This window comes from Mauremys mutica, chromosome 13 (assembly GCF_020497125.1).
Source record: "Mauremys mutica isolate MM-2020 ecotype Southern chromosome 13, ASM2049712v1, whole genome shotgun sequence".
In the NCBI taxonomy this organism is placed as follows: domain Eukaryota; kingdom Metazoa; phylum Chordata; order Testudines; family Geoemydidae; genus Mauremys; species Mauremys mutica.
Genome location: NC_059084.1, coordinates 43,447,835 through 43,471,997, shown reverse-complemented (window position 1 = coordinate 43,471,997; position 24,163 = coordinate 43,447,835). Strand labels below are relative to the sequence as shown.

The 24,163-nt window shown below is 42.7% G+C and overlaps 2 protein-coding genes and 1 pseudogene across 2 annotated transcripts; 2 read left to right on the top strand and 1 right to left on the bottom strand.

Annotated features, from left to right (window-relative positions):
* Positions 1–843: 843 nt before the first annotated feature.
* On the bottom strand, positions 844–5,894 carry LOC123347421 (olfactory receptor 14A16-like). Its single transcript, XM_044984838.1, has 3 exons — positions 5,854–5,894; positions 3,567–3,609; positions 844–1,797 (listed from the first exon to the last, which is right to left on the bottom strand). The coding sequence occupies exon 3, from the start codon at positions 1,789–1,791 to the stop codon at positions 844–846; it is 948 nt and encodes a 315-aa protein (XP_044840773.1). The 5' UTR covers positions 1,792–1,797; positions 3,567–3,609; positions 5,854–5,894.
* Positions 5,895–14,627: 8,733 nt separating this feature from the next.
* On the top strand, positions 14,628–15,587 carry LOC123347420 (olfactory receptor 11A1-like). The gene has a single exon (XM_044984837.1). It carries the CDS (start codon positions 14,628–14,630, stop codon positions 15,585–15,587), a length of 960 nt encoding a protein of 319 aa, XP_044840772.1.
* A 5,851-nt stretch (positions 15,588–21,438) lies between these two features.
* On the top strand, positions 21,439–22,418 carry LOC123347419 (annotated as a pseudogene).
* The last annotated feature ends 1,745 nt before the right edge of the window (positions 22,419–24,163 follow it).

Below are 24,163 nucleotides of genomic sequence, written 5' to 3'. Positions count from 1 at the left end.
GCATAAGCAGAGATAGGAATTTGTATTCACCTTGCTCTAGAAATTCCCTCAGCAAACCACTTGACACTCTTTGTCCCAAAGTCCATTTTTGTCTGGCTCATTGTTCACTAGAGTCCTTTGAAATTCATAACTCTTCCCAGGGCTCACATCCCATCTCCTTGCTAGCTAGGATACATACAAATATAAGACAAACTTTGCATTCATTACAATGGACTCCAAAGTTTTTAAAAAATAATCCTGTCCGTTTTTTTTCCCCAGGGATATTCCGGGACTTGCCTTATCTGTCCCACGCACCATGTTTAAACACTGCTTAGAGACACATTACTGATTTGACCATGTAGTGAAAACTCTCAGAATTGTGTTCTGCAGTACATGAGTTTTCAAAATACACCCACCGTCATAGTATCTTAGCACTGTCTTGTAATGCAGAGATTCTAAAACGTCATTGCACCACGACCCCCTTACGACAACATTTACTACACAACCCCAGAGAGGGGAATGAAGCCTGAGCCTGCCCGAGCCCCTCCACCCACGGCAGGGAGGCCAAAGCCCAAGGGCTTCAGCCCCAGTCAGGGACCTATAACCTGAGCCCCTCTGCCCACAGTTTCTACTGCAGCCTCGGGTGGTGCAGCTTGGGCTTCAGCCCTGAGTCCCAGCAAGTCTAAGTCAGACCTAGTGACCCCATTAAACTGGGATCACAACCCACTTTAGAATCCCGACCCACTGTTTGAAAACCACTGCAATAGTGAATTTATGAGCATCTCTGCAGCTAAAAGGAATCCCCCCATTCATTTATGAATATGAGAACCTGGAGTGGGGAGGGAATAGTAACCTATATACATATTAAGAAGTAAAAATGCTCTTGGTGAAAAATATCTGGCTTGAAATTTTGCCCAGAGCTTCTTTTATCTCCTTGTTTCTCAGGCTGTAAATGAGTGGATTTATTACTGGGGTAACTACAGAATATAACATAGTAGCCAGCATGCCCTGATACGGGGAAGATTCTGATCCCGGCCTTAGGTACGTATATATGCCAGTGCTGATAAACAACGAAAACACAACTAGGTGTGGCAGACAAGTGGAGAAGGCTTTATACCTGCCCTGTGCAGAGGGGATTCTCAGCACAGCAGAAAGGATGTGAATATAGGACACCAATATGGAAATTAAGAAAAATAAACCCACAACAGCACTACATAGAATATCTACTATTTCATTAGCACTTGTATCAGCACAAGAGATTTTCAGGAGCTGTGGGATATCACAGAAGAACTGATCAACAACATTGGACCCACAGAAAGGTAATAGGAAGGTATTAGTAGTGTGGAGCAATGAATAGATACAGCTGCTGATCCAGGAACCAGCTGCCATCTGTGCACATGCCCCTCTGGTCATGATGACCCTGTAACGCAAAGGATGGCAGATTGCAACGTAGCGGTCGTATGCCATCGCTGCGAGAAGGACCAACTCTGAAAAGGCAAAGAAGATACCAAAATAGACTTGGGCAACACAGCCAGAAAAAGAGATCAGTCTGGTGTTGGTTAGGGAGTTCACCATGGACTTGGGAACGGTGACGGATATGTAGCAGACATCTAGGAAGGACAAGTTGCCCAGGAAGAAGTACATGGGGCTGTGAAGATGGTGATCAATGGCTACGGCTGTGATGATGAGAAGATTGCCCATTACCGCTGCCAGGTAGATCACCAGGAACACCACAAAGTGCAAAATCTGCAGCTCCCGAACATCAGAGAATCCCTGGAGAAGGAACTCGGTCACGGTGCTTTGGTTGGACATTTCCTGCTGTGTGGAGAGAAATGCAAGATAAAACCAGGGTGAGGGTAGAAAAGAAGAAAAGTGAACAATATATGTGCTTATTCTTCAGAAAAGATTCTGGATTCTAGAACTAGTGCGTAGAATAGTTCTTTTCTAAGGTCATTCAGATACAAGGCGAAAGTATTAGTGACAAATTATTCTCAATTTATTTAGATTCATTTTGCATATTTAATGTTTATGCTATGCCCTGGCGTTTATTGACATTTTCCCAAACCTAATTGCTCTTCAAAATGATTCAGCCTCATTTACAGCAAGAGAAACCCATTGAATCAAATTCTCTGCTACTGTAAATTTTTACCTTCTATGAAACTTTGTCAGCTTACATCGGTGGAGATTTTGTCGGGCTGTTTTCAAATTATGCCCTCAATTATGGGAAGTAGAATCCTTATCTGTAGATGTGGCAGAATTCAATTTTTATTTTTTATAACTTCATCAGACAATATCAATGTTATTTTTTAAACATTAGTATTACCAATTTATATTTTAAAAATTCCAAAAAATTATGTTTTAAGCATTTTTCCCTTGTGTTTTATCTATTTAAATTTTCACATTTGCAGGAAATTATTGGGAGGGGATCACAGAATGGGGGGGACAGACAATACTTGTTTCATGACATTGAGATTGAAAAAAATTAAAGGTTTGTAACCGTTAAAATGTAAATTGTCAATATCACCTCAAAATATACAAAGTAAATAGCCTTAAATCGAAGCTTGACTAAGTTTTCAAGTACCATTTTTCTTACTTTGCCTAGCTGCATATTTTGATTATTCTCAATGGAAATATTTTTGCTGGTTTTTGTGTGTATGGTGAAATTAATATTTATTGACTTTTATTGATATATTTCTAATTCTTCCAAGCCTACTTATAAGTCAATCCACAATATATTGGCACAGTCAATGGACATGTATTTACAATGGTATATGGAGTATGTCTACATTGCAAAAAAACCTCCCATTAGCGACGAGTCTCAGCGCCTAGGCCAACTGATTTGGGCGCATGCGACTGGGCTAAAAGTAGCAGTGTAGACATGCCCGGTTGAGCTGGAGGACCAAATTTAAAACCCGGTGAAGTGAAATGTTCTCAGAGCCTGGCTCCAGCCTGAATGGGAATGTCCACACTGCTATTTTCAGCCCCATAGCCTGAGCCCCGTGAGTTCGAGTCACTTGACTGAATCTTTGAAGCTTGCTGCCATGGGACATTTTTTCCCCAGTATAGACATACTTAGGGTGTCCAAAAGAGCTGATGATGTTTTTGATGAGATAAACAAAAGAAACAGGTGGGAGTCTGATTCTATCTGATTCCACAGGACACCTGGAACAGTACACTCAGTGCTAGGCATCAAAAAGAAAGATAATGATAAATGAAGACAGAAGTGGGGAGGAACAGAGTTTTTATAGGTTGGAGGGAATTAACTGTAAGGAAAGTTTATTCTGTCATCCATCCATCCCACATACCATCCATCTACCCAACGCTATAAGCAGCTATCTATATAACAATCCACCCATTTTTGTAAGTATATACCTATCAAGCAACAGCAATTCATCCATTTCCATCATTCTCTCTCTCTCTAATCTGCTTTGACTTTTACATAAATCAGCACCATCTTCTTGAATCAGACAGAACAGGACAACATGTATTATGGTAAATTATCCCACAAAAAGAAAATTGATAGAAAGACAGATATGAATGGCAGTGGAGAAATAAATTCATGTTCAGTTACATGATAGGAAGCTTACCTGCCAGAATCCTGAGTTAAAACACCAGGTATTGTTTCAGATGCTATAAAACGGTATAATGAAAATAGGACAATGAAATACATGCATTCCTATATCTCCTTGCCCCCCTAAGTCTGCAACCAAAGAATTACTGATTACTGGTACGATTTGCGGCTGGGAAAGGGAGACTGACTCATTATGCAGCTGCTTAGAATTGGTGAATAATGTTGATGATAGCAAGCAGTTCCTACCCTTCCAGTGCTCTGGAGTCACCATCAGGTATCATGAAAATATATTAAGACAAGATCTGCTTTTGATATGGTGGGTAGCCAAGCCGAACCTTCCTAACAGTGAGCCACTGATGCCTTGCTAAGGAGATTTATCCAGGCGATTTCTCTGATATGTACCAGGGCTGTTATTCCCTGGAGACCTGCAGAGCTCAGAAACAAGGACACAGGAGGAATCTGCCTTGTAATCAAGAATAAAAACAATTAGATAACTAGGACTGGTCCCCCCAAAAAATCAAATTAAATCTTTTCTTGTTGGAAAATAAGGCAGCATTGCCAGTACCAAATGTTCAAAAATGTCTCCTCCCAAAAATATTCACATTGGCTTAAAAATCATATCGATCTATCCATCCATCCATAGATTCCAAGGCCAGAAGGGGTCATTATGATCATCTTCTAGTCTGAGCTCCGGTATACTATAGGCCAAAGAACTGACTCCTTCCCTGAGCTGTCCAACTGAGCCCTATGAGGCTATTGATGTTAATGTAGCAAATAGGATTTGGCCTTATATCTGACTATGAAGGAGACTTTCAGCCTTAGGGAAAGATTTTAAAGCTATTTAGGTGCCCAGTGGGATATTCAATAGTGCCTAGTTGCCTAACAATCACTGAAATCAAGAGGTTTTAGGCAACTAGGTGCTTGTGAAATTCCAGCTAAGCCCAGTGATGAGCTGCTAAAATCTTAAAAACCGGTTCTCTATAAAAAGTTCTGATTTAAGAGATGTGCCAGAGCATGTATTTTTTGTACCAACAGGGTTACCATACGTCCATATTTTCCTGGGAGGATTTTTTAAATTTTAAAAATTCCGCCCAGACAGCAATTTAAGAACCGAAAAGCTGGACATGTCCAGGAAAATACGGCTGTATGTTAACCCTACATAAAGTTCTTTTTTTAAAAGATGGGCCTGAACTAGAAATGAGCTCCTTTTCACATGTGTGGGTCCCCACCACTCCCTTGGGGTCTGCTAGGGTGACCAGATGTCCCTATTTTACAGGGACAGTCTCAATTTTTGGGTCTTTTTCTTATATAGGCTCCTATTACCCTCACCCTCTGTCCCGATTTTTCACACTTGCTGTCTGGTCACCCTAGGATGTGCACATGTGTGGGTCCCAGCTGCTCCCTGCCCCCCCTCATTGAAGCAGGTGTGCAGGGTTAGTGCCCTGAGAACTGCAGGGCACCAGTGGACATGGGGCTGGCTGCAGACAGGGGCGTGGGGCTGGGCTAGCTGGAGGCAGGGCGTGTGACACGGGCTGGCTGCAACAGGGGCTGGCTGTGGGTAGGTGATGCAGACAGGGGCTAGCAGGGGGCAGCTGCGAGCAGAGGGTGGCTGTGGGCAGAGAGTGGCTGTGGCAGGGGGTGGCTGTGGCTGGCTGTGCCAGGGGGTGACTGTGGGTGGCAGGGGCAGGGGGCAGGAGCTGTGGCAGGGGCTGTGAGCAGAGAGTGGCTGTGGCAGGGGCTGTGGCGGGGGTGGCTGCGGCTGGCTGTGCCAGGTGGCAGGGGCTGCGGCTGGGGCTGGGGCAGGGGGTGGCTGCGGCAGGGGCTGGCTGGAGCTGGTTGTGCCAGGGGGCAGGGGCTGCGGCTGGGGCTGGCTGCGGCAGGGGCTGGCTGCGGCTGGCTGTGCCAGGTGGCAGGGGCTGCGGCTGGGGCTGGCTGCGGCAGGGGCTGCGGCAGGGGGTGGCTGCGGGCAGCTGTGCCAGGGAGCAGGGGCTTTTGCTGGGGCTGGCTGGGGCTGGTTGTGCCAGGGGGCAGGGGCTGCGGCTGGGGCTGGCTGCGGCAGGGGCTGGCTGTGGCTGGCTGTGCCAGGGGGTGACTGTGGGCAGCAGGGGCGGGGGGCAGGAGCTGTGGCAGGGGCTGTGGGCAGAGAGTGGCTGTAGCAGGGGCTGTGGCAGGGGCTGGCTGCGGCAGGGGGTGACTGTGGGCGGTGGGGGCAGGAGCTGGGGCAGGGGCTTTGGGCGGGGGAGGGGCGCAGACACTCACATGGGGGGGGGGCTGGGAGCAGCCGGACGCAGCCGGGGACTCACCAGGCAGCAGCAGGAGCCCCAGCGCCAGAGGTCCGAGGAGCAGCAGCAGCAGCAACCGTGCCAGGAGGCAGCTCACATGGCTCCTGCAGCGCAGCGCCTCCCCGGCGTCTGGGAGGAGGAATTACACCCTTCCAGCCAGAGCCCGTCAAAGCTTCCCTCGCAGGGAAGCCAGTTAACAAGCGGTTCTAAAACCGCTTCTAAATTTAACAACCGGTTCGTGCGAACTGGTGCGAACCGGCTCCAGCTCACCCCTGGCTAAGCCCCTAAATATCTTTATAATTCTGGTCCTTAGTGTCGAGTCCTATTCTCATTCAAATATAGGTCGTAGTTCATTTTATCATTGTGTTATTTGGTATTATAGTTAATTCATATGCTATTTCATATATAGTCAATGTATGTTAACTAGATTTAAACTGTAGGATTACAGCAGTATACTATTGCAAAGTATTTTGGAGTGATGAATGTGTATTAGGTATATAAGTAAAGCATGGCTAGAAGATTTTAGCTGAGCCAGAATAGGTAATAGGCTTAACAATGCTTGATATGGGTGGATGACATAGGAATAGCCCTATGCCAGTAAGGACACAAGATTACTGTAAAAGATCTGCCAATAGGTGATGTTACGGAAAAACAGATTGCGATAGACCACAACGTACTGCCCAAGATTATGAGACACTTGATTGTAAAATGAAATGTCCTGTCCTGACAGCAGGATACATCTTGTATGTAGATGATAATAAGAGTGGTAGAAGGAGACCCCGAGACATAAGGCCTTGTATCAGAGGCTCAGTGTGAGGCCTAAGGCCTGAATTAAACTAGTAGTTCTGCTTTGCTGATATAAAGCAAAGGCAAAGCTAGCAGTAGTCAGGCTCTGCCTCCTTGCAAGCTCACAGAACCTGACAAGAACGGGGCTGGTATTGCAAAAAACACACACATTTCTGAGAAGTGCTAGGCACAGGACAATCCAGCAAATGCATTCCAGAAGGGTGGTACCGGAACACCGCAATACCAAGTATGGTACAGACATCCCCCCCAGGTAATAAGAACATACTGGAACCTCCTCAAGATAAGACACATCAGACCCTACAATACTTTTGAGGATGTGAGTAGGACTGCAGTCTTAGACATGGCATGAGTTTTATGCATGTTGAAGGTATAATCATAGGTGGCCTATCTGGATGCTTCAGTCAAGTGGGAAAAGCCAGTTGGAGCAGACAGAAGATTTTACACCTGGGCCCTCTATCAAAAACATCATTGAGCAATACGGTAGCTGTGTCCAGACATACACAAGCAGGGTGAGGGCTTTCAAAACACCTGGATTTCCCTGCAAGAGGGAGACAGAGTTATGGAGAGAAACTGAGGCTAGGCTGGATACCAGGAACTTCTTGGCTTCCTAAGAGGATGTGAGTTTGGTTCACGTCTTGCCCTATAACTGAAGATGTGAGACCATCAAGATTGGCTTGTAGAGAAGCTTTCATTTAGATTAAATTAATTACAATTTCATGGAGTTCAAGGCCAGGACATGGCAGAGTCAATCACATTTTTCTCCATAGGGCAAGGGAGTCAAACGCACCCCTTCTGTAACTCCACAGAAATAAACAAACTCACAACATGGATGAGTCCAGGCCTTTCAGTTGAGTTATTTCCTCCCAAATCTACTCCCGTACTCACTAGGGATAATCAGAGCATCATATCCTCATAGGTGGCTCCTCAGGGAATTTCCACATGGTCTGTTTCTTTTTGGAGCTATTGATACCTGCTTTCCTGAGCTGAAGGGATGTTCCTTGTACGCTATGCAGAAGCAGAAGCAAGGACTGTGAATAGACAGTGTCCCATGGTATCCCAAGAATAAACAAAATGTCCTGTTATCAGTCCCACACTGGGCAATGGGCAGCAAATGAGATCTCATTTCACACCACAGTCACATGGGACTATTACAGAGAGCTAGTGTACATGGGAAGTAGCTGGCTCAGGGCACAGGGAATGAGGTAGATCCTTTCATCTTTAGGGAACTTCTTTAAGTAAGTGAGTGGCCTGCAGCAGCTGTTCCCTTTCTGACCCCTGAGAAAAGAGTGGTTGACATTTCTCAAGGTCCTGGACAAGGAACCACAGCACACACACCTCAGCCAATCCATCCGAGCTAATTGGCTTCTTTGGGGGACTGAAGGTCCAACCTAGAAACACAATCTCCAAGCAGGTGATTCAGTTTCCATCTAAATCATTGGCTTCTCTGTGAATAACGCACCTCTCCTGGTTCAGGACACCTGTGTTCCCCCTCTGTGGTCCACCAAGGGCAGCCATGCTAGGTTCTCAACTCATCAGCCATCATCTCTCTTTGGCAGAGACCTGTGTCTTTCTCCCTCCTGAACGGGTTTTTGCACAGTTCCCTGCCTATGGTATGACAACCACAGAAAGTCAGGCCATGTGAAAGGCCAATGTCTCCTTTGCTGTGTCTTTGAAGGCTATGTGTTAGGATATAGATAGTCAGGCCTGTCTGCAAAGGCCTATACTTTAAGAATTTAGGTGTTTTCTAATTATTTAGCTAGTCATAGAAGTATAAAAGAAAGAATTAAAATTACTGTCTGCTGGTATAAGGGCCTTTTTTTACTGTGACAGTCTGAAGCCTGGTTCTTAGGCTAAGGCCTTCAGCTAAGCAGCAGAGGCCAGCCATAAACTAGGAAGTGTATGGTTACATTTTTACATTTCAAACTAGTTATATTGAAATAAGGGGCGATTGGGCTGTTAGGAATACAATTTTGTCCTGATATCCCAGAGAAAGGGAAGAGCCTAGAAGATGTTTGGCAAGAACTCACTTATTAATAGCTTGGATGTGAAATTCTTATTTTTTTATTGTTTTATTTCTGTAGTCTTCTCTTTTCTATTGTTTGTCTGTATAATTTTTGTTTGGTTTTGTAATTGTTTTGGTCTGCTGTATAATTAATTTTGTCGGGTGTAAACCAATTAAGGTGATGGGATATAATTGGTTAAATAACCATGTTACAGTATATTAGGATTGGTTAGTTAATTTTCAGTAAAATGATTGGTTAACTTATAGCCAAGCAGAACTTAAATTTTACTATATAGTCTGCAGTCAATTAGGAAGTAAAGAGGGAATGGGAACAGGGACTGGGGGTGGGGGAATTGGGAATATGTTTTGCTAAGGGGGGGAATGGGAACAGGGGATGGTAACAGGAAGAGGGACACATGCAAACCTCTGTGGTGTCAGATCTGGGAAGGGGGACACTAAGGAAGGAAACTGGAATCATGCTTGCTGGAAGTTCACCCCAATAAACATCAAATTGTTTGCACTTTCGGACTTTGGGTATTGTTACTCTCTGTTTATGCAAGAAGGACCAGGAAACTGAGAGGGTGAAGGAATAAGCCCCCTAACAATATGGACAACTGTAAAATGCTAGTGCCAAGTGAGTTTGGTGTCTATAGGATTCAGCAGTAGCTGAGCAGGAATTTCTTGAATGCTAGTGGGAACCTGCGTCTGGCATTTAAGCACTTAAGTCCCTTTGTGAATCTAGCCCTTCTTGCTTTCATTTCAGGTAGAGACAAAGGTACTCTTACCTTGCAGAGAGGCAAATTGCAACCTTGAGTCTCTGATGTCAGCCCTTCCATCAGGATTTCAGGCCCAGGAGATGGCCTTCAGTCAAATAATTGAATTATTTCAGTAAAGGTCTCCCTTCTGTGTCAGTCATCTTGTTTTCATTGTGAAATTGTATCACCTTTGAGTTCCACATGAAATGAAAGGAAATATAACACCTTTAAAATTTTGGGACTATTCTAATCTTTATACATCTGCTTTTCAATAAATGGATTCACTAGTTGCTTTCTAGAAAGCTAAAACAGAGTAGAGATGACAAACAGGTTACCCCTTAATTATATATATATGTGGTGGAGCAGTACAGAGACTGTAGTGAAGGTTGGGTCAGGGTTTTCAGTTGAACAATAGTCATTTCCCTTGCTCCATTCTATGTCCATGTGATTATCTAGGACATTATACCTAGAATGTATCATGTCCTTTGCTTTTTCTCTGGTACATAATAAGTATAAGCAGTTTGTTTCCTTCTTCTTTCTTTCCAATATCATCCCTCCACAGACTGTATCCAATACGAGAAATGTCTAGTCAAACCACAGTGACCTAGTTCATTCTGCTGGGATTCCCTGTATATTGAGAGCTGCAGATTTTACATTTCATGGCCTTTCTAGTGGTTTACCTGTCAGCTGAGGTGAGAAATATTCTTACCATCATGGGCCTAGCACTTGAACACCATCTTTACACTCCAGTGTATTTCTTCCAGGTTAACTGATCCTTCTTAGACCCTTGTTACTCCTCTGTTACCATCCCCAAACCCATGGCTAATGATTTCATCAACACCAGATTGATCTATTTCTCTGGATGTGCTGAACAAAACTATATAGTTGCCACTTTTGCTGCAATAGAGAGGAATCTTCTTTTCTTCTCGTACAGCAATGGCATATGTCTGCTATGTTGCCATATCCAGCACTCTGCCTTAGAGGGCTATCATGAACAGGGGCAAATATGCTTAGATGTCCGCTGGGTCTTGGAGACAGTGAGGGGAGAGGAAAGGGCAGCTGTACTGTATAATGGGCACTAGGGGCAGCAGAGGGTGCCAGGTGGGGAAGGGTGGTTATACTGTAGGGGCAGCAGAGGGTTTGGTATTCACTGCACATTAAGTGCCGAGGCCTTTTGAAAACCTCACTAAATGCCTGTTTGAATCTGTAGATGCCCAAATGTCTTTAAACATTTGTCCCATAGCACTCATTGAAAGTCAGTGTGACTTAGGCACCTAACTCACTTACACACTTTTTGTAAATCCCCCGAGATACCAATGTCCATCTCTTTCTACCTGAATTCTCTGTGTTTAAATTGAGGATAATACTCTTCTCTACCTCTCACAGCAGCTCGGAGATTTTGTTGATAGAGGACAGGTAATGGTGACATAGACAGGAGAATGGTGTGTATCTTATCAAATTTGTGAAGAGAATGAAGTCAAGAGTTTTACGGTCTGCATGATTTTCCTTTGAGGTTAGATGTTCTCCATCGTTAAACTTGTTGTTTGTAGACTCTTTGATGGGTTTCTCATAAATGGTCCCTTCCCACCTGTTTAAAATTCCCAGCAGCAGAAATGCCCAGGGAGATCTCACCCTCTCACAAAAAGGATAATTTATCCCAGATAAATATTGAATCGAGAAAGTCTTTTGCGCTTTCTTAAAAAAACCACAAGGCAGAATATACCATCCAAATCAGCAGATCTGAGAATACCAGGAGAACAAGCCAGCCTCTAGATCCATGGTGCCGTATATCCTAGGTGAGTGCTCTCACTGCTAGGATAAAACTTATGAGGGAGCTACTTCTGGTCAGAAGAAACCCCTGACCCTACAGAGGGATCACAGCTGAGAATGCAAAGCCCAGATTGGTGTTTCCCTCCATCACAAACTCAGGCATAAAACTCCCTAAGAGTGTTTGGGACAGACTACACCTCTCCTTGACATCTTAAGTGGCTCCCCGCTGAGTGAGCTGGCTTTTGTGAATCTCATTTTGAGGTGCCTGTCTCTCCCACCATTCATTCTATAGGATGCCTGGATGCTAAATTCCGGTTTTGTGAATCCCAGTGATTTACTAGGTGTCTAAGTCCCTTTGTGGTTTTCTGGTTTGAAGCATCAGAGAAGATGAAACACAGACCATTCCATCTTCATTTTCTCCCCACTTCAGGATTTTCCCTCATAGAAGGTTATCAGCTATGTTTATTGAGGTATATTACAGACTCTCTCTCTCTCTCTCTCTCTCTCTCTCTTTCTTCTCATATACTCTGTCTGTTTCTCACTTAGATCCTTTGCTGACCTGGGAATATTGGATCTATGTAGTGATAGATGAATGTAGCTCACTCTAAATGTACAAAGAGTTGAGGGAGCATGAGTTAATATTGAATTTCCTCTCACTGCCTTCTTGTTAATTTAATTTAAATGTTTGGAAGATGCGAGCCTGGAAAACTAATATTCAAGATGAAGAGGTTTTGACATCCATTACTGGGATGGAGTCCAGTATACACGGGAAGATCTAGAAGTTTTGACTTGAGATTGGTTTGTTATAGACACTGAAAAAGTCCTGTTTCTTACATTTTAATCCTGAGATAGTTTCTTTTTGTGATTTGGGGTCATCTCTTTTTGCAAGAAGTTCACATATTGAACATTAGATCATGTCAATAATATTTTAATTTCTACCAGAAACGTCAAAGGAAGTGAATATTGTTTTTTACACCTTTCCCTGAATATTTCTTGTATTTTTTTCAAAACATAATGAATACCCAGTAAAGAAATATTTGTGGTTCTCAATAAACCCAAAACATAATTTTACATTTTTAGAAAGCTGGCAAAAATTGGTGTTTGTTTTAATTTTTCAAAGGAAATTTTAACAATTTCAATGATAATCAACATTCTCCATTTAGTCAGGAAGCCATTTTTCATCACAGAACAGAACAATAATAGGAGATATACCTATCTCCTAGAAGTGGAAGGGACCTGGAAAGGTCATTGAGTCCAGACCCCTGCCTTCACTAGCAGGACCAAGTACTGATTTTTGTCTGAGACCCCTAAGTGGCCCCTTCAAGGATTGAATTCCCAACCCTGGGTTTAGCAGGCCAATGGTCAAACCACTGGGCTATCCCTCTCCCCAAAAACCACAAAAAGTTCAACAAAACTTTTTAGTTTCCCAATTCATTGTTACATTTAATACACCTGTTAGAATCTGTGATGATATTCAGAGCAAGCTGGCAACCAGGAATTTACACAGGGTTTTGGACAAGTTATTTCAGAAGATTTGGAATGTCTGTGGGCTAGAGGATTTAATGGGAGAACTGACCTTTGTGTCTTTCTGAGTTGGGAGTACTATGAAACAAGTCACATTAAGGCACATACGTGCTTTTGAAAATCCCACTAGATGTCTAAATAGCTTTCAAAATCAGGCCATTAGACTCTTGAAAAATTTACCCTTTCTGCCTAAATCCCATATGCTTCTTTGAAAATCCCAGACTAAGTGAGCAAGTGGGATTTATCTCCTTGGTCCATAGGACTCTCACAGAAGAATCTCACACTCAATGAAAAATAAGGCAGTAAGAAAGCATTTTTCTCAGCTGAAGTGTATATCATCTTGATGCCAGATTTTGAGCTTCAGTTATAATGAAACTGTTTCCAGATTCAGAAGTATTCAACTAGAAGTATGAGATTCAAACATCAGAATCTTGACATTTAAGAAGGATGATAGATATGTTTTTATACTTTTGTTAGCTTCACAGGTATACTATTACATATTTTTACTTGTAGGCTGAATGAGGAATTGGAAGGTCAGGAAATCTTATAAAAGTAGACTAATGGTACGTCCATACTACCCGCCCGGGTCGGCGGGTAGCGGTCGACTTCTCGGAGTTCGATATATCGTGTCTCATCTAGACGTGATATATCGAACTCCGAACGCGCTCCCATCGTCTCCGGAACTCCACCACCGCGAACGGCGGTGGCGGAGTCGACGGGGGAGCCGCGGACTTCGATCCCGCGCCGTCAGGACGGGTGAGTAGTTCAAACTAAGATAGTTCAAGTTCAGCTACGCTATTCGCGTAGCTGAACTTACGTACCTTAGTTCGAACCCACCCCCCCTAGTGTAGACCAGGCCCAAGTAGAAGTGAGGGAGGTATCTTCCACTATATAGAATGACTTAAATCTTGACTGTCTCATTTTTCAATTCACTGGGCCAGATATCCAATGTAAGTGCAGCCCAGGGGTCAGATTCCCACCTGGTGTAAACCAGTGTAGCTCTGGAAAGTTATGGCAGCTCTGCTGATATAAAACAGTTTGAAGATATGGGGCCAGATTTTCAAAGGAGTTTATGGGCTCCTTAAGATGCATGCATGTGCATAGTACAATTTTCAAAAGGTCCCTAGTAGGCTGGGAACAAGAAAGCTCATCTAGCTTTGAAAGCTCCACTAAAGGGCTAGAATCACAAAGGCTTGTTGATAATCTCAGTGTGCCCAAATTTTAGGTGCCTAGAAAACCACTGGGATCGTCTGGTCTGGTGTGGGGCAGAAATGTAGGCACCTGGGCGACTTTTACAACCAAAATTTAGGCGCTGAACAAGGTTAGGCATCTTTGGGTTTGGGGAGCTTCTGAATGGCGATTTTGTGAATTCTAGTGGGGCCTGATTCTGGGATTTAGGTGCGTAAAGTGGTAGTTAGGCAGCTGAATCTTGGTGTGACTCCAGTCCTAGGCAGCTACCTAAATAACTTTCAGAGGGGTAGCCGTGTTAGTCTGGTTCTAAATAACTTTGAAACTCAGGCCCAGGTTGCTTAAGAAAGAAAGTTGTCTGTCAGTTTTCAGTATCTCAGAAGGGATTTGGATTCTTTCCAAACAAGTGTACGGGAATAGTTGGGAAAACATGGTGTCTGCATGATACCAATGAGATCAGGATTAGAGTTGGAAGAAATGGAGATTGCCCCAGTTGTATCAACCAGGTTTGTGGCTAATGAAACATCAAGTCACTTTTAAGCTACCATCAGATGCCGCAAGCATCAGCAATACCAAAAACATGCATGTCCATTGTCTCAAGAATCAGCTGAAACATACCACCAGTAATCAGCAGGAAAAAGGGAGTTTACATTATCTTTAAAAATTATAATGATTGACTATGTATTAATTTTATAATTTCATCAAGTACAATTGTAGAGGTTTTGTTTAATTTTCTGTAGGGACTGTTCATGGAAAACAGAGACAGAGGAAATCAATCAGTGACGGAACTCATCCTTCTGGGATTCGAGAATCTCCCTGAACTGCAGAGCCTTCTCTTCCTGGTGTTTCTAGTGATCTACATTGTGACCATGGCTGGGAACATCCTCATCGCAGCACTAGTTGTGGCTGATCAGCACCTTCATACCCCCATGTACTTTTTCCTTGGGAACTTGTCTTGTTTAGAGACCTGCTACAGCTCCACTGTCCTGCCTAAAATGCTGGCCAGTCTCCTGTCTGGGGACAGAACCATTCCTGTTAGCAGCTGCATTATACAATTTTATTTCTTTGGTGCTTTGGTGGGTACAGAATGTTTCCTCTTATCCATGATGTCATATGATCGGTATTTAGCGATATGCAAACCACTGCATTATGCAGCCCTCATGAATGATAGGTTCTGCCTCCAGCTAACAGTTGGATCTTGGATGAGTGGGTTCCTGGCTATGATCATAGTAATAATATTGATGTCACAGTTAACTTTTTGTGGTCCCACAGAAATAAACAGTTTCTTTTGTGATTTCATCCCAGTAATAAAACTCTCCTGCAGTGATCTCCATGTGCTGAAGGTGGTTGCTTTCATATGCTCTTCAGTATTCTCAGTGATTCCGTTCATTTTAACTCTGACATCCTACATTTGCATCATCATCACTATCCTCAGAATCCCTTCCACCACTGGGAAGCAAAAGGCATTTTCCACCTGCTCTTCACACCTCATCGTTGTTTCCATTTACTATGGGACACTAATCATTGCCTATATGTTACCAAAAACTGATACATTGAGAAACCTGAATAAAGTATTCTCTGTCTTCTACACTGTCGTTACACCTCTGCTCAACCCCCTCATCTACAGCCTGCGAAACAAAGAGGTCAAGGAGGCCCTGAGAAAAGCTCTGTGTAAATGTGTGGCTTTTGCAAGAATCATGGAAATATAGGGTTGGAAGGGACCTTGAGAGGTCATCTCGTCCAACCACCTTTACTGAGGCAGGAACAAGTAAACCTAGACCATCCCTGAGACGTGTTGACCAGTCTGTTGTTAAAAATCTCCAGTGACTGGGATTCCACAACCTCTGTTGGAAGGTTGTTCCAGACCTTAACTATCATAGATAGAATTTTTTTCTTCTATCTAACCTAAATGCCTTGATGCAGATTAAGCTGGTTCCTTTTTGACCTACCTTCTGTGCACATGGAGAACAATTGATTACTCTCCTTTTCAGACCAGACCTTAACATATTTGTGGACAGTTCTCAGATTCCCCCTTCAGTCTTTTTTCTCAATACTAAATATGCCTAGTGTTTTTTTAACCTTTCCTGACACATCAGGTTTTCTAAACCTTTCATCATTTTTGTTGCTTTCCTTTCACAGCCTTCCTAAAATTCATATAGTTCAAGTTAATGTTTTTAAGGTAAAATAAAATTTGAAATGATTGTTATATGAGATTGTCACTTGTTATTTGAATATTACTTATTCAGGTGAGTGGTCCATATACTAGGCATATGTATATAGGTTGTAACTGGAATTTCTGAAATGTAGGTGAATGGGTTGTTTCAAAGGAAGTTCAATGGGATTTTTTATCTCCAGACACCCTTAAAAGTCCCACATTCCACACATACAAACCTGAAAGAGATGATGGTTTAGGGGGCAGAGTGCAGAGGGGGAAGCCAACAGGGCATGTTAAATTAACTGATCATATGGCTTTGAATTTTATCCCACAAATGTAATATCTACTGTTAGGATATAGATATTCATGCCTGTCTTTAAAGGCCTATATTTTACGAATTTAGGTACATGTTGATCACTTAGCTCGTTATAGAGGTATAAAAGAAAGAATCAAAATCATTGTCTGCCTGTGTAAGGGCCTTCTCTCACTGTGACAGTCTGAGGCCCTGATCTTAAGCTAAGGCCTTTGGCTAAGCACTGGGAGCAGCCATAAGCTGGAAAGCAAATGGTTACATCCTCACATCCCAAACCAGCCACACTGAAATAAGGGAATCTGGGGCTGTTAGAAAGGTGATCTGATCTATCACCTCCAGAGAAAGGGAAGAGCCTAAAAAAATTAAAGAAAACTTTGTTTGATACCATCCTGTCTGGCAAGAACTCCCTTATCAATAGCTGGGCTGTAAAATCCTCATTTCTTTGTTGTTCTATCACTGTAGTCCCCACTTCCCTATTGTTTCTCTGTATAATCTCTGTCTGCTTCTGTGATTGTTTCTGTCTGCTGTATAATTAATTTTCTTGAGTGTAAACCAATTAAGGTGGTGGAATATAATTGGTTAAATAATTATGTTAAAATGTGTTAGAATTGGTTAGTTAAATTTCAGTAAAATGATTGGTTAAGAACTCAAGTTTTACTATATAGTCTGCAGTCAATGAGGAAGTAATGGGGTGATTGGAATCATGTTTTGCTACGGACGGGAATGGGAACAGTGAGTGGGAACAGGGACACAGGCAAGGCTCGGTGGCTTCAGAGCTGAGAAGCGAGACACTGAGGAAGAAAATTGAAATCATTCTTGCTGAAAGTTCACCCCAATAAACATTAAATTGTTTGCACCTTTGAACTTTGGGTATTGTTGCTCTGTGTTTATGCAAGAAAAACCAGGGAAGTAAATGGGTAAAGAAATAAGCCCTCTAACATCTCCCCTTGAGTGTCACCAGACTGTAGTTCATTTTATCATTATGTTATTTGGTGTTATGCTCATTTCATGTGTTATTTCATATATTATTGTCAATGTATGTTAAATAGATTTAAATTGTAGGATTATAGCAGTAAAAAACTGAAAAGTATTTCGGAGTGATGAGTGTGTATTAGGTATATAAGTAAAGCATGGGTGGAACACAAGGCTCACAGGCTGAGGCCTGTAATATTTTAGCTGAGCCAGACTGGACCATAGGCTTAAGAATGGTTGATATGAATGGATGGCATAGGAATAGCCCTGTGCCAGTAAGGTCACAAGATTACTGTAAAAGATCTGCCAATAGGTGATGTTACCGAAAAATAGATTGCAATAGACCACAACGTACTGCCCAAGATTATGAGACACCTGAATGTAAAATGAAATGTCCTGTCCTGACAGCAGGATACATGTTGTATGTAGATAAGAATAAGTGTAGTAGAAAGAGAGCCTGAGACATAAGGCCTTGTATCAGAGGCTCAGTGTTTGGCCTAAGGCCTGAACTAAAGTAGTAGTCCTGCTTTGCTGCAATAAAGCAAAGAAGCAAAGTTAGCAGAAGTTAGGCTCTGTCCGCTTGTAAGCTCAGATCATCAGTCAAAAACAGGGCTGGTATTACAAAAACACACACATTCCTGAGCAGTGCACTCATGCTAGGTTCTCAACTCATCAGCCATCATATCTATATGGCAGACACTCTCCTGAACAGGTTTTTGCACAGTTCCCTTCCTATGGTGTGATAATCCCAGCAAGCCAGGCCGTGTGAAAGGACAGTGACTCCTTTGCTGTCTCTTTGAAGGCTATGGACAACTGTAAAATGCTAATGCCAAGTGTGTTTCGTATCTACAGGATTCAGCATCAGTTGAGTGGGGATTTCTTGAATACCAGTGGGACCTGATTCTGGCATTTAGGCACCTAAGTCCTGTTGTGAATCTAGCCCTTTTTGCTTTCATTTCAGGTAGAGATGAAGGTAGACTTACCTTTCGGACATCCGACGAAGTGGGCATTCACCCACGAAAGCTCATGCTGCAAAACGTCTGTTAGTCTATAAGGTGCCACAGGATTCTTTGCTGCTTTTACAGAACCAGACTAACACGGCTACCTCTCTGAAACTTTCGGACAGGTGAATTGTAAGCTGGAGTCTCTGATGTCAGCCCTTCCATCAGGTTTTCAGGTTCAGGACACAGTCTTCAGTCAAGTAATTGGATTATTTCAGTAAAAGTCTCCCCTTTGTGTCAGCCATCTTGTTTTCATTATGAAATTATATTGCCTTTGAGTTCCTCATGAAATGAATGGAATTATAATACCTTTGAAATGTTGTGAACATTCTTCTAATCTTTGTACATCTGTTTTTCAATAAATAGATTCATTAGTTGCTTCCTAGAAAGCTAAAACAGGGTAAGATGACAATCAGGTTACCCTCTAATTATATATTTGTGGTCGAGCAGTACAGAGACTGCAGTGAAGGTAGGGTCAAGGTTTTCAGTTGAACAAGAGTCATTTCCCTTGCTCCATTCTATGTCCATGTGATTATCTAGGACATTACAATGTATCATGTCCTTTTCTCTTTTTCTGGTGCATAATAAGTATAAGCAGTTTGCTTCCTTCTTTCTTTCCCACATCATCCCTCCAAAGACTGTATCCAATGCGGGAAATGTCTAGTCAAACCTCAATGTCCGAGTTCATTCTGCTGGGATTCCCTGTATATTGAGAGCTGCATATTTTACATTTCATGGCCATTCTAGCGGTTTACCTGTCAGCTGAGATGAGAAATATTCTTATCATCATGGGCCTAGCCCTTGAACATCATCTTCACACCCCAGTGTACTTCTTCCTTGTTAACTGATCCTTCTTAGACCCTTGTTACTTCTCTGTCACCATCCCCAAACGCATGGCTAACGCTTTCATCAACACCAGATTGATCTCTTTCTCTGGATGAGTTGTCCAAGACTTTACGGTTGCCACTTTTGTTGCTACAGAGAGGAATCTTCTTTCTTCTCATACAGCAATGGTGCATGTCTGTTAATTTGCCACTCTCTGCTTTAGAGGACTATCATAAATAGGGGCAAATGTGTCCAGATTTCATCTGGTTCCTGGAGACCGTGAGGGGTGATGAAGAGGCAGCTGTACTGTGTAATGGGAACTGGGAGTAGAAGAGGGATTGGGTGCGGAAAGGGTGGCTGTACTGCATAACGGACACTGGGGCAGCAGAGGGTGAGAGGTAGGCAAGTGACAGCTAGGGCCAGCAGTGTGTTGGGGTGGGGCAGCATAGAATCATAGAATATCAGGTTTGGAAGTGACCTTAGGAGGTCATCTAGTCCAACCCGCTGTTCAAAGCAGGACCAATCCCCAGACAGATTTTTACCCCAGTTCCCTAAATGGCTCACTCAAGGATTGAGCTCACAACCCAGGGTTTAGCAGGCCAATGCTCAAATTGCTAAACTATCCCTCCCCCACAGCAGTGAGTGGCAGATGAGGAAGGGGTGGCTATACTCTAGGGGCAGCAAAGGGTTTGAGATTCACTGCACATTGAGTGCCTCGGCCTTTTGAAAATCCCACTAGATGCCTATTTGCATCTGTAGATGCCCAAATATCTTTAAATATTTGTCCCATAACACTCATTGGAAGTCAATGTGACTTAGGCACCTAACTCACTTACACACTTTTGTAAATCCCCTGAGATACCAATGTCCATCTGTCGGTGCCTAATACCTTTGTAAATCTGCCCTTTTTCTCTTTCTACCTGAATTCTCTGTGTTTAAACTGAGGATAATGCTCTTCGCTACCTCTCACAGCAGCTCAGAGGATAAATACTTTCAATATTGTGGGGTGCTCAGAAACTTTGTTGATGGGGGACAGGTAAATTGCATAGACCGGACAATGGTGTGTATCTCATCAAATCTGTGAAGAGACTGAAGTCAAGAGTTTTCCTTTGAGGTTAGATGTACATCATTAAACTTGTTGTTTGTAGACTCTATGATGGGTTTCTCATAAATGGTCCCTTCCCACCTGTTTAAAATTCCCAGCAGCAGAAATGGCCAGGGAGATCTCACCCTCTCACAGAAAGGATAATTTATCCCAGATAAATATTGAATCGAGAAAGTCTTTTGCGCATTCTTAAAAAACCACAAGGCAGAATATACCATCCAGATTAACACATCTGAGAACACTGTGAGGAAGAAGCCAGCCTCTAGATTCATGGTCCCATATATCCTAGGTGAGTGCTCTTAGAAAATTGTTTAGATATTCAGAAGTATTCAACTAGAAGGGTGGGATTCAAACATAAGTAGCTTGACCTTTAGGAAGAATAACAGAGACATTTTTATACTTTTTTTAGCTTCACAACTATACTATTATATAAATTTTACTTGTAGGCTGAATGAGGAATTGGAAAGTCAGGAAATCTTATAGAAGAAGACTAAGTAGATGTGAGAGAGGTATCTTCCGCTGTAAAGAATGGTTTAAATCTTGACTGTCTCATTTTTTGAATGCACTGGGCCAGACATTCAATGCCACTGCAGTCAATGGGTCAGATCCCCATCTGGTTTAAATCTGTGTAGCTCTTGAAAGTTATTGAAATTCTACTGATATAGAAAAGGTTTTAGTGGTAGCCATGTTAGTCTGCATCATCAAAAAAAAAAAAGAGGAGTCCTTGTGGCAACTTAGAGACTAACAAATGTATTTAGGCCTAAGCTCTCAGGCATTCTTCAGATCTGATGAAGTGGGTTCTAGCCCACAAAAGAGACCAGAGTTCAAGTTGGAAGAAATGGAGATTGCATTGGTTGTATTAACAAGGTTTGTGGCTAGTGTCAAGTTACTTTTAAGCTGACATCAGATGCCTCAAGCATCAGAGATATGAAGATATGCATGTTCACTGTCTGGAGTATGAGGTCAAAAATAACATTAGTAATCACCGGGAAAATCGGAGTTTAAATTATAATCTTTATAGGCTTAAATTATTGACTCTGTATTAAATGTCTAATTTCATCTAATAACATTGCAAAGGTTTTGTTTAACTATCTTTAGGGACTGGTCATGGGAAACAGAGTAAGGGAAATCAAACAATGACAGAATTCACTTATTTATTATTGGGAGTTATTTTCTGTAGATACAACCCATGGAAGATACCGAATGGGGAAATCAAACAGGCGTCACAGAATTCATCCTCCTGGGATTTGGGAATCTCCTCGAACTACAGATTCTTCTCTTCCTGCTGTTCCTAGTGATCTACATTGTGACCATGGCTGGGAACATCCTCATTGTTGTGCTAGTTGTGGCTGATCAGCACCTTCACACCCCCATGTACTTCTTCCTGGGGAACTTGTCCTGCTTGGAGACCTGCTACAGCTCCACCATCCTGCCCAGGTTGCTGGCCAGTCTCCTGACTGGAGACAGAACCATTTCTGTTGGGGGCTGTATTGTACAATTGCATTGCTTTGCTTGTCTGGTAGCTACAGAATGTTGTCTCCTAGCAGTGATGTCATATGATCGGTATTTAGCCATATGCAACCTCTGCATTATTCAGCCCTTATGAACGATCGGTTTTCCCTCCAGCTAGCAGCTGGGTCTTGGCTAAGTGGCTTGACAGTCAGTACCAACACAGCATGTTGGATGTCACAAATGATTTTCTGTGGGCCCAATGAAATTGACCATTTCTTTTGTGATTACATCGCATTGCTCAAATTGTCCTGCAGTGACACCAGCAAGATGGTTCTTGTGATCTTCCTTCTCTCCTTCATAATGATTCTTCTTCCATTTCTCTTAACGCTGACATCTTACGTGTGTATCATCAGCACCATCCTGAGAATCCCTTCCACCACGGGGAGGCAAAAGGCTTTTTCCACCTGCTCCTCTCACCTCATCATGGTCACAATTTTCTATGGGACCCTAATCATTCTGTACATGCTCCCAGACACCGCTGCCCTGCGAGACCTGAACAAAGTGTTCTCTGTCTTCTACACCGTCCTGACTCCATTGGCCAACCCCCTCATCTACAGCTTGAGAAACAAAGAGGTCAAGGAGGCCCTGAGAAAAGCTCTAAGTAAGACTATGACTTCTATAAGCAATCACAAACTATGTGGTAGGCATTTATTTTAAGTTGCAATCAAATATGTAGAAAGGGAGCTCATCATGCGATGCAGTGTAGCAAACCACGACTCATATGGGCGTCCTTAATTATTAGAGCTGTTCTATTACCTATAGTAAGACCCCAAGTGTGAGAAAGGGCCAGTTTAGAAGTATGGACTACGGGGCCAGGTATAGGTTGACTCATAAGATATAGTCTGGATGGACCCTGGATCTTCCTGGGGTAATGTGAGTGAAATGAGCTGCACTGCAAGATGGGCGGTGATTTTAGGGGGTTAAGTAGTGATGAATTTCTCCACAGTTCAGATGGTCAACATGAGGTATACCTTGTTTGCAGTGTTGTTGTAGCCATGTTTGTCCCAGGATATTAAAAACGCAAGTTGGGCGAGGTGATATTTTTTAGTGGACCAACTTCTGCTGGTGAAAGAGACAAGCTTTTGTGCTTACATGGAGCTTTTCTTCAGGTCAGAGAAAGGTACTCAGAGAATCACAGCTAACTACAAGGTGGAATAGATAAGGCATTTAGGCATGTTTCAAAAATCACTAAAGGTGAAGTAGGCAGTTAACACTTCTACAATAATCGGACAAAGTGGGGTTAGAGGGTTACAGATGGTTATAATGAGTCACAAATCCAGTGTCTTTATTAATGACATGTTTTTTGTTGTCTAGCAGATTTATGAATGTAAGTATAATTTAAAAAAATACAAAGCATACTCACCGGGGGCCACATCCTGAAAGAAATCTTTCCCAAACTCCTTCTTTTGGCCTTCAAAACAACCCCTCAACATCACCAAGCTCATCATCAGAAGCTCCCCACCAGGATCCACCAAAACAAAGCAGCACCAGCCCCTGCCATAACAACAGATGCAAAACTTGGAGACATATCTCCATTGCTACAATGGTCAATATCCTCACAAGGCACCTTTCAAGATCCATGGGCCCAACATGTGGTGTACCTCATGCAGAAGGCATTCTTAGAGCAAGCCTGACTGCACACAAAATGTCAGAGAGAGGAGGCAGCTTCTCTTATAAACTTTAGCCCACTGTTCAGGGCACTCACCAAAAATATGGGAGATGCCCCCAGATCAGTTTCCCACTCTGCCTGAGAAGTAGAGGGATTCAAACATGGATTCTCGATGTTTTGGCTACATGCTGTAACCACTGACTTAAGAGTAGGTTTGAAGAATAAGATTTTTATTGGTAAATGACGGTAAACATCAATTTCACCCTACACACATAAAACAGCAAAAATATTTCCTTTGAAAAGAATAGAAATTTGTGGATAGGCAAAGTAAGACAAATGGTTCTTGGGAACTTTTTAGAATTTGATTGAATATATTTTGTCATGTGATTTCAGTTTCTGTTTGAGTGATTATAAAGCTTTAACTTTTTGCAATTAATGTCTCTTGTCATTAAATAATGACACATCCTTTTGTCTTTGTCCCCCTATTATTTCCCACAACTATGAATATTTAAACTGATAACAATTAGAAAAAATACTTAAAGCCTCTGGTGGGCTGGGCCGGTGTGTTTACCTGCCCCGTCTGCAGCTCCGGCTGATCACGGCTCCCATTGGCCCAGAGCAGCGTTCCACGGCCAGTGGGAGCCGCGATCGGCGACCCCAGTTTGAGAAACCCTGTTATAAACAAACATCAAGATTATGCATCAAAATTATAAAAAAATAACAATTGAATTTTACCAAGCCTAATTAAAGGAAATCCTGATACAGTGCTCTTCCATTCTCTCCTGTTGAATCT

Bases quoted from the DNA above. Each gene is read 5' to 3' on its own strand.
- LOC123347421 (XM_044984838.1), bottom strand. From the start codon at position 1,791: ATGTCCAACCAAAGCACCGTGACCGAGTTCCTTCTCCAGGGATTCTCT.
- LOC123347420 (XM_044984837.1), top strand. From the start codon at position 14,628: ATGGAAAACAGAGACAGAGGAAATCAATCAGTGACGGAACTCATCCTT.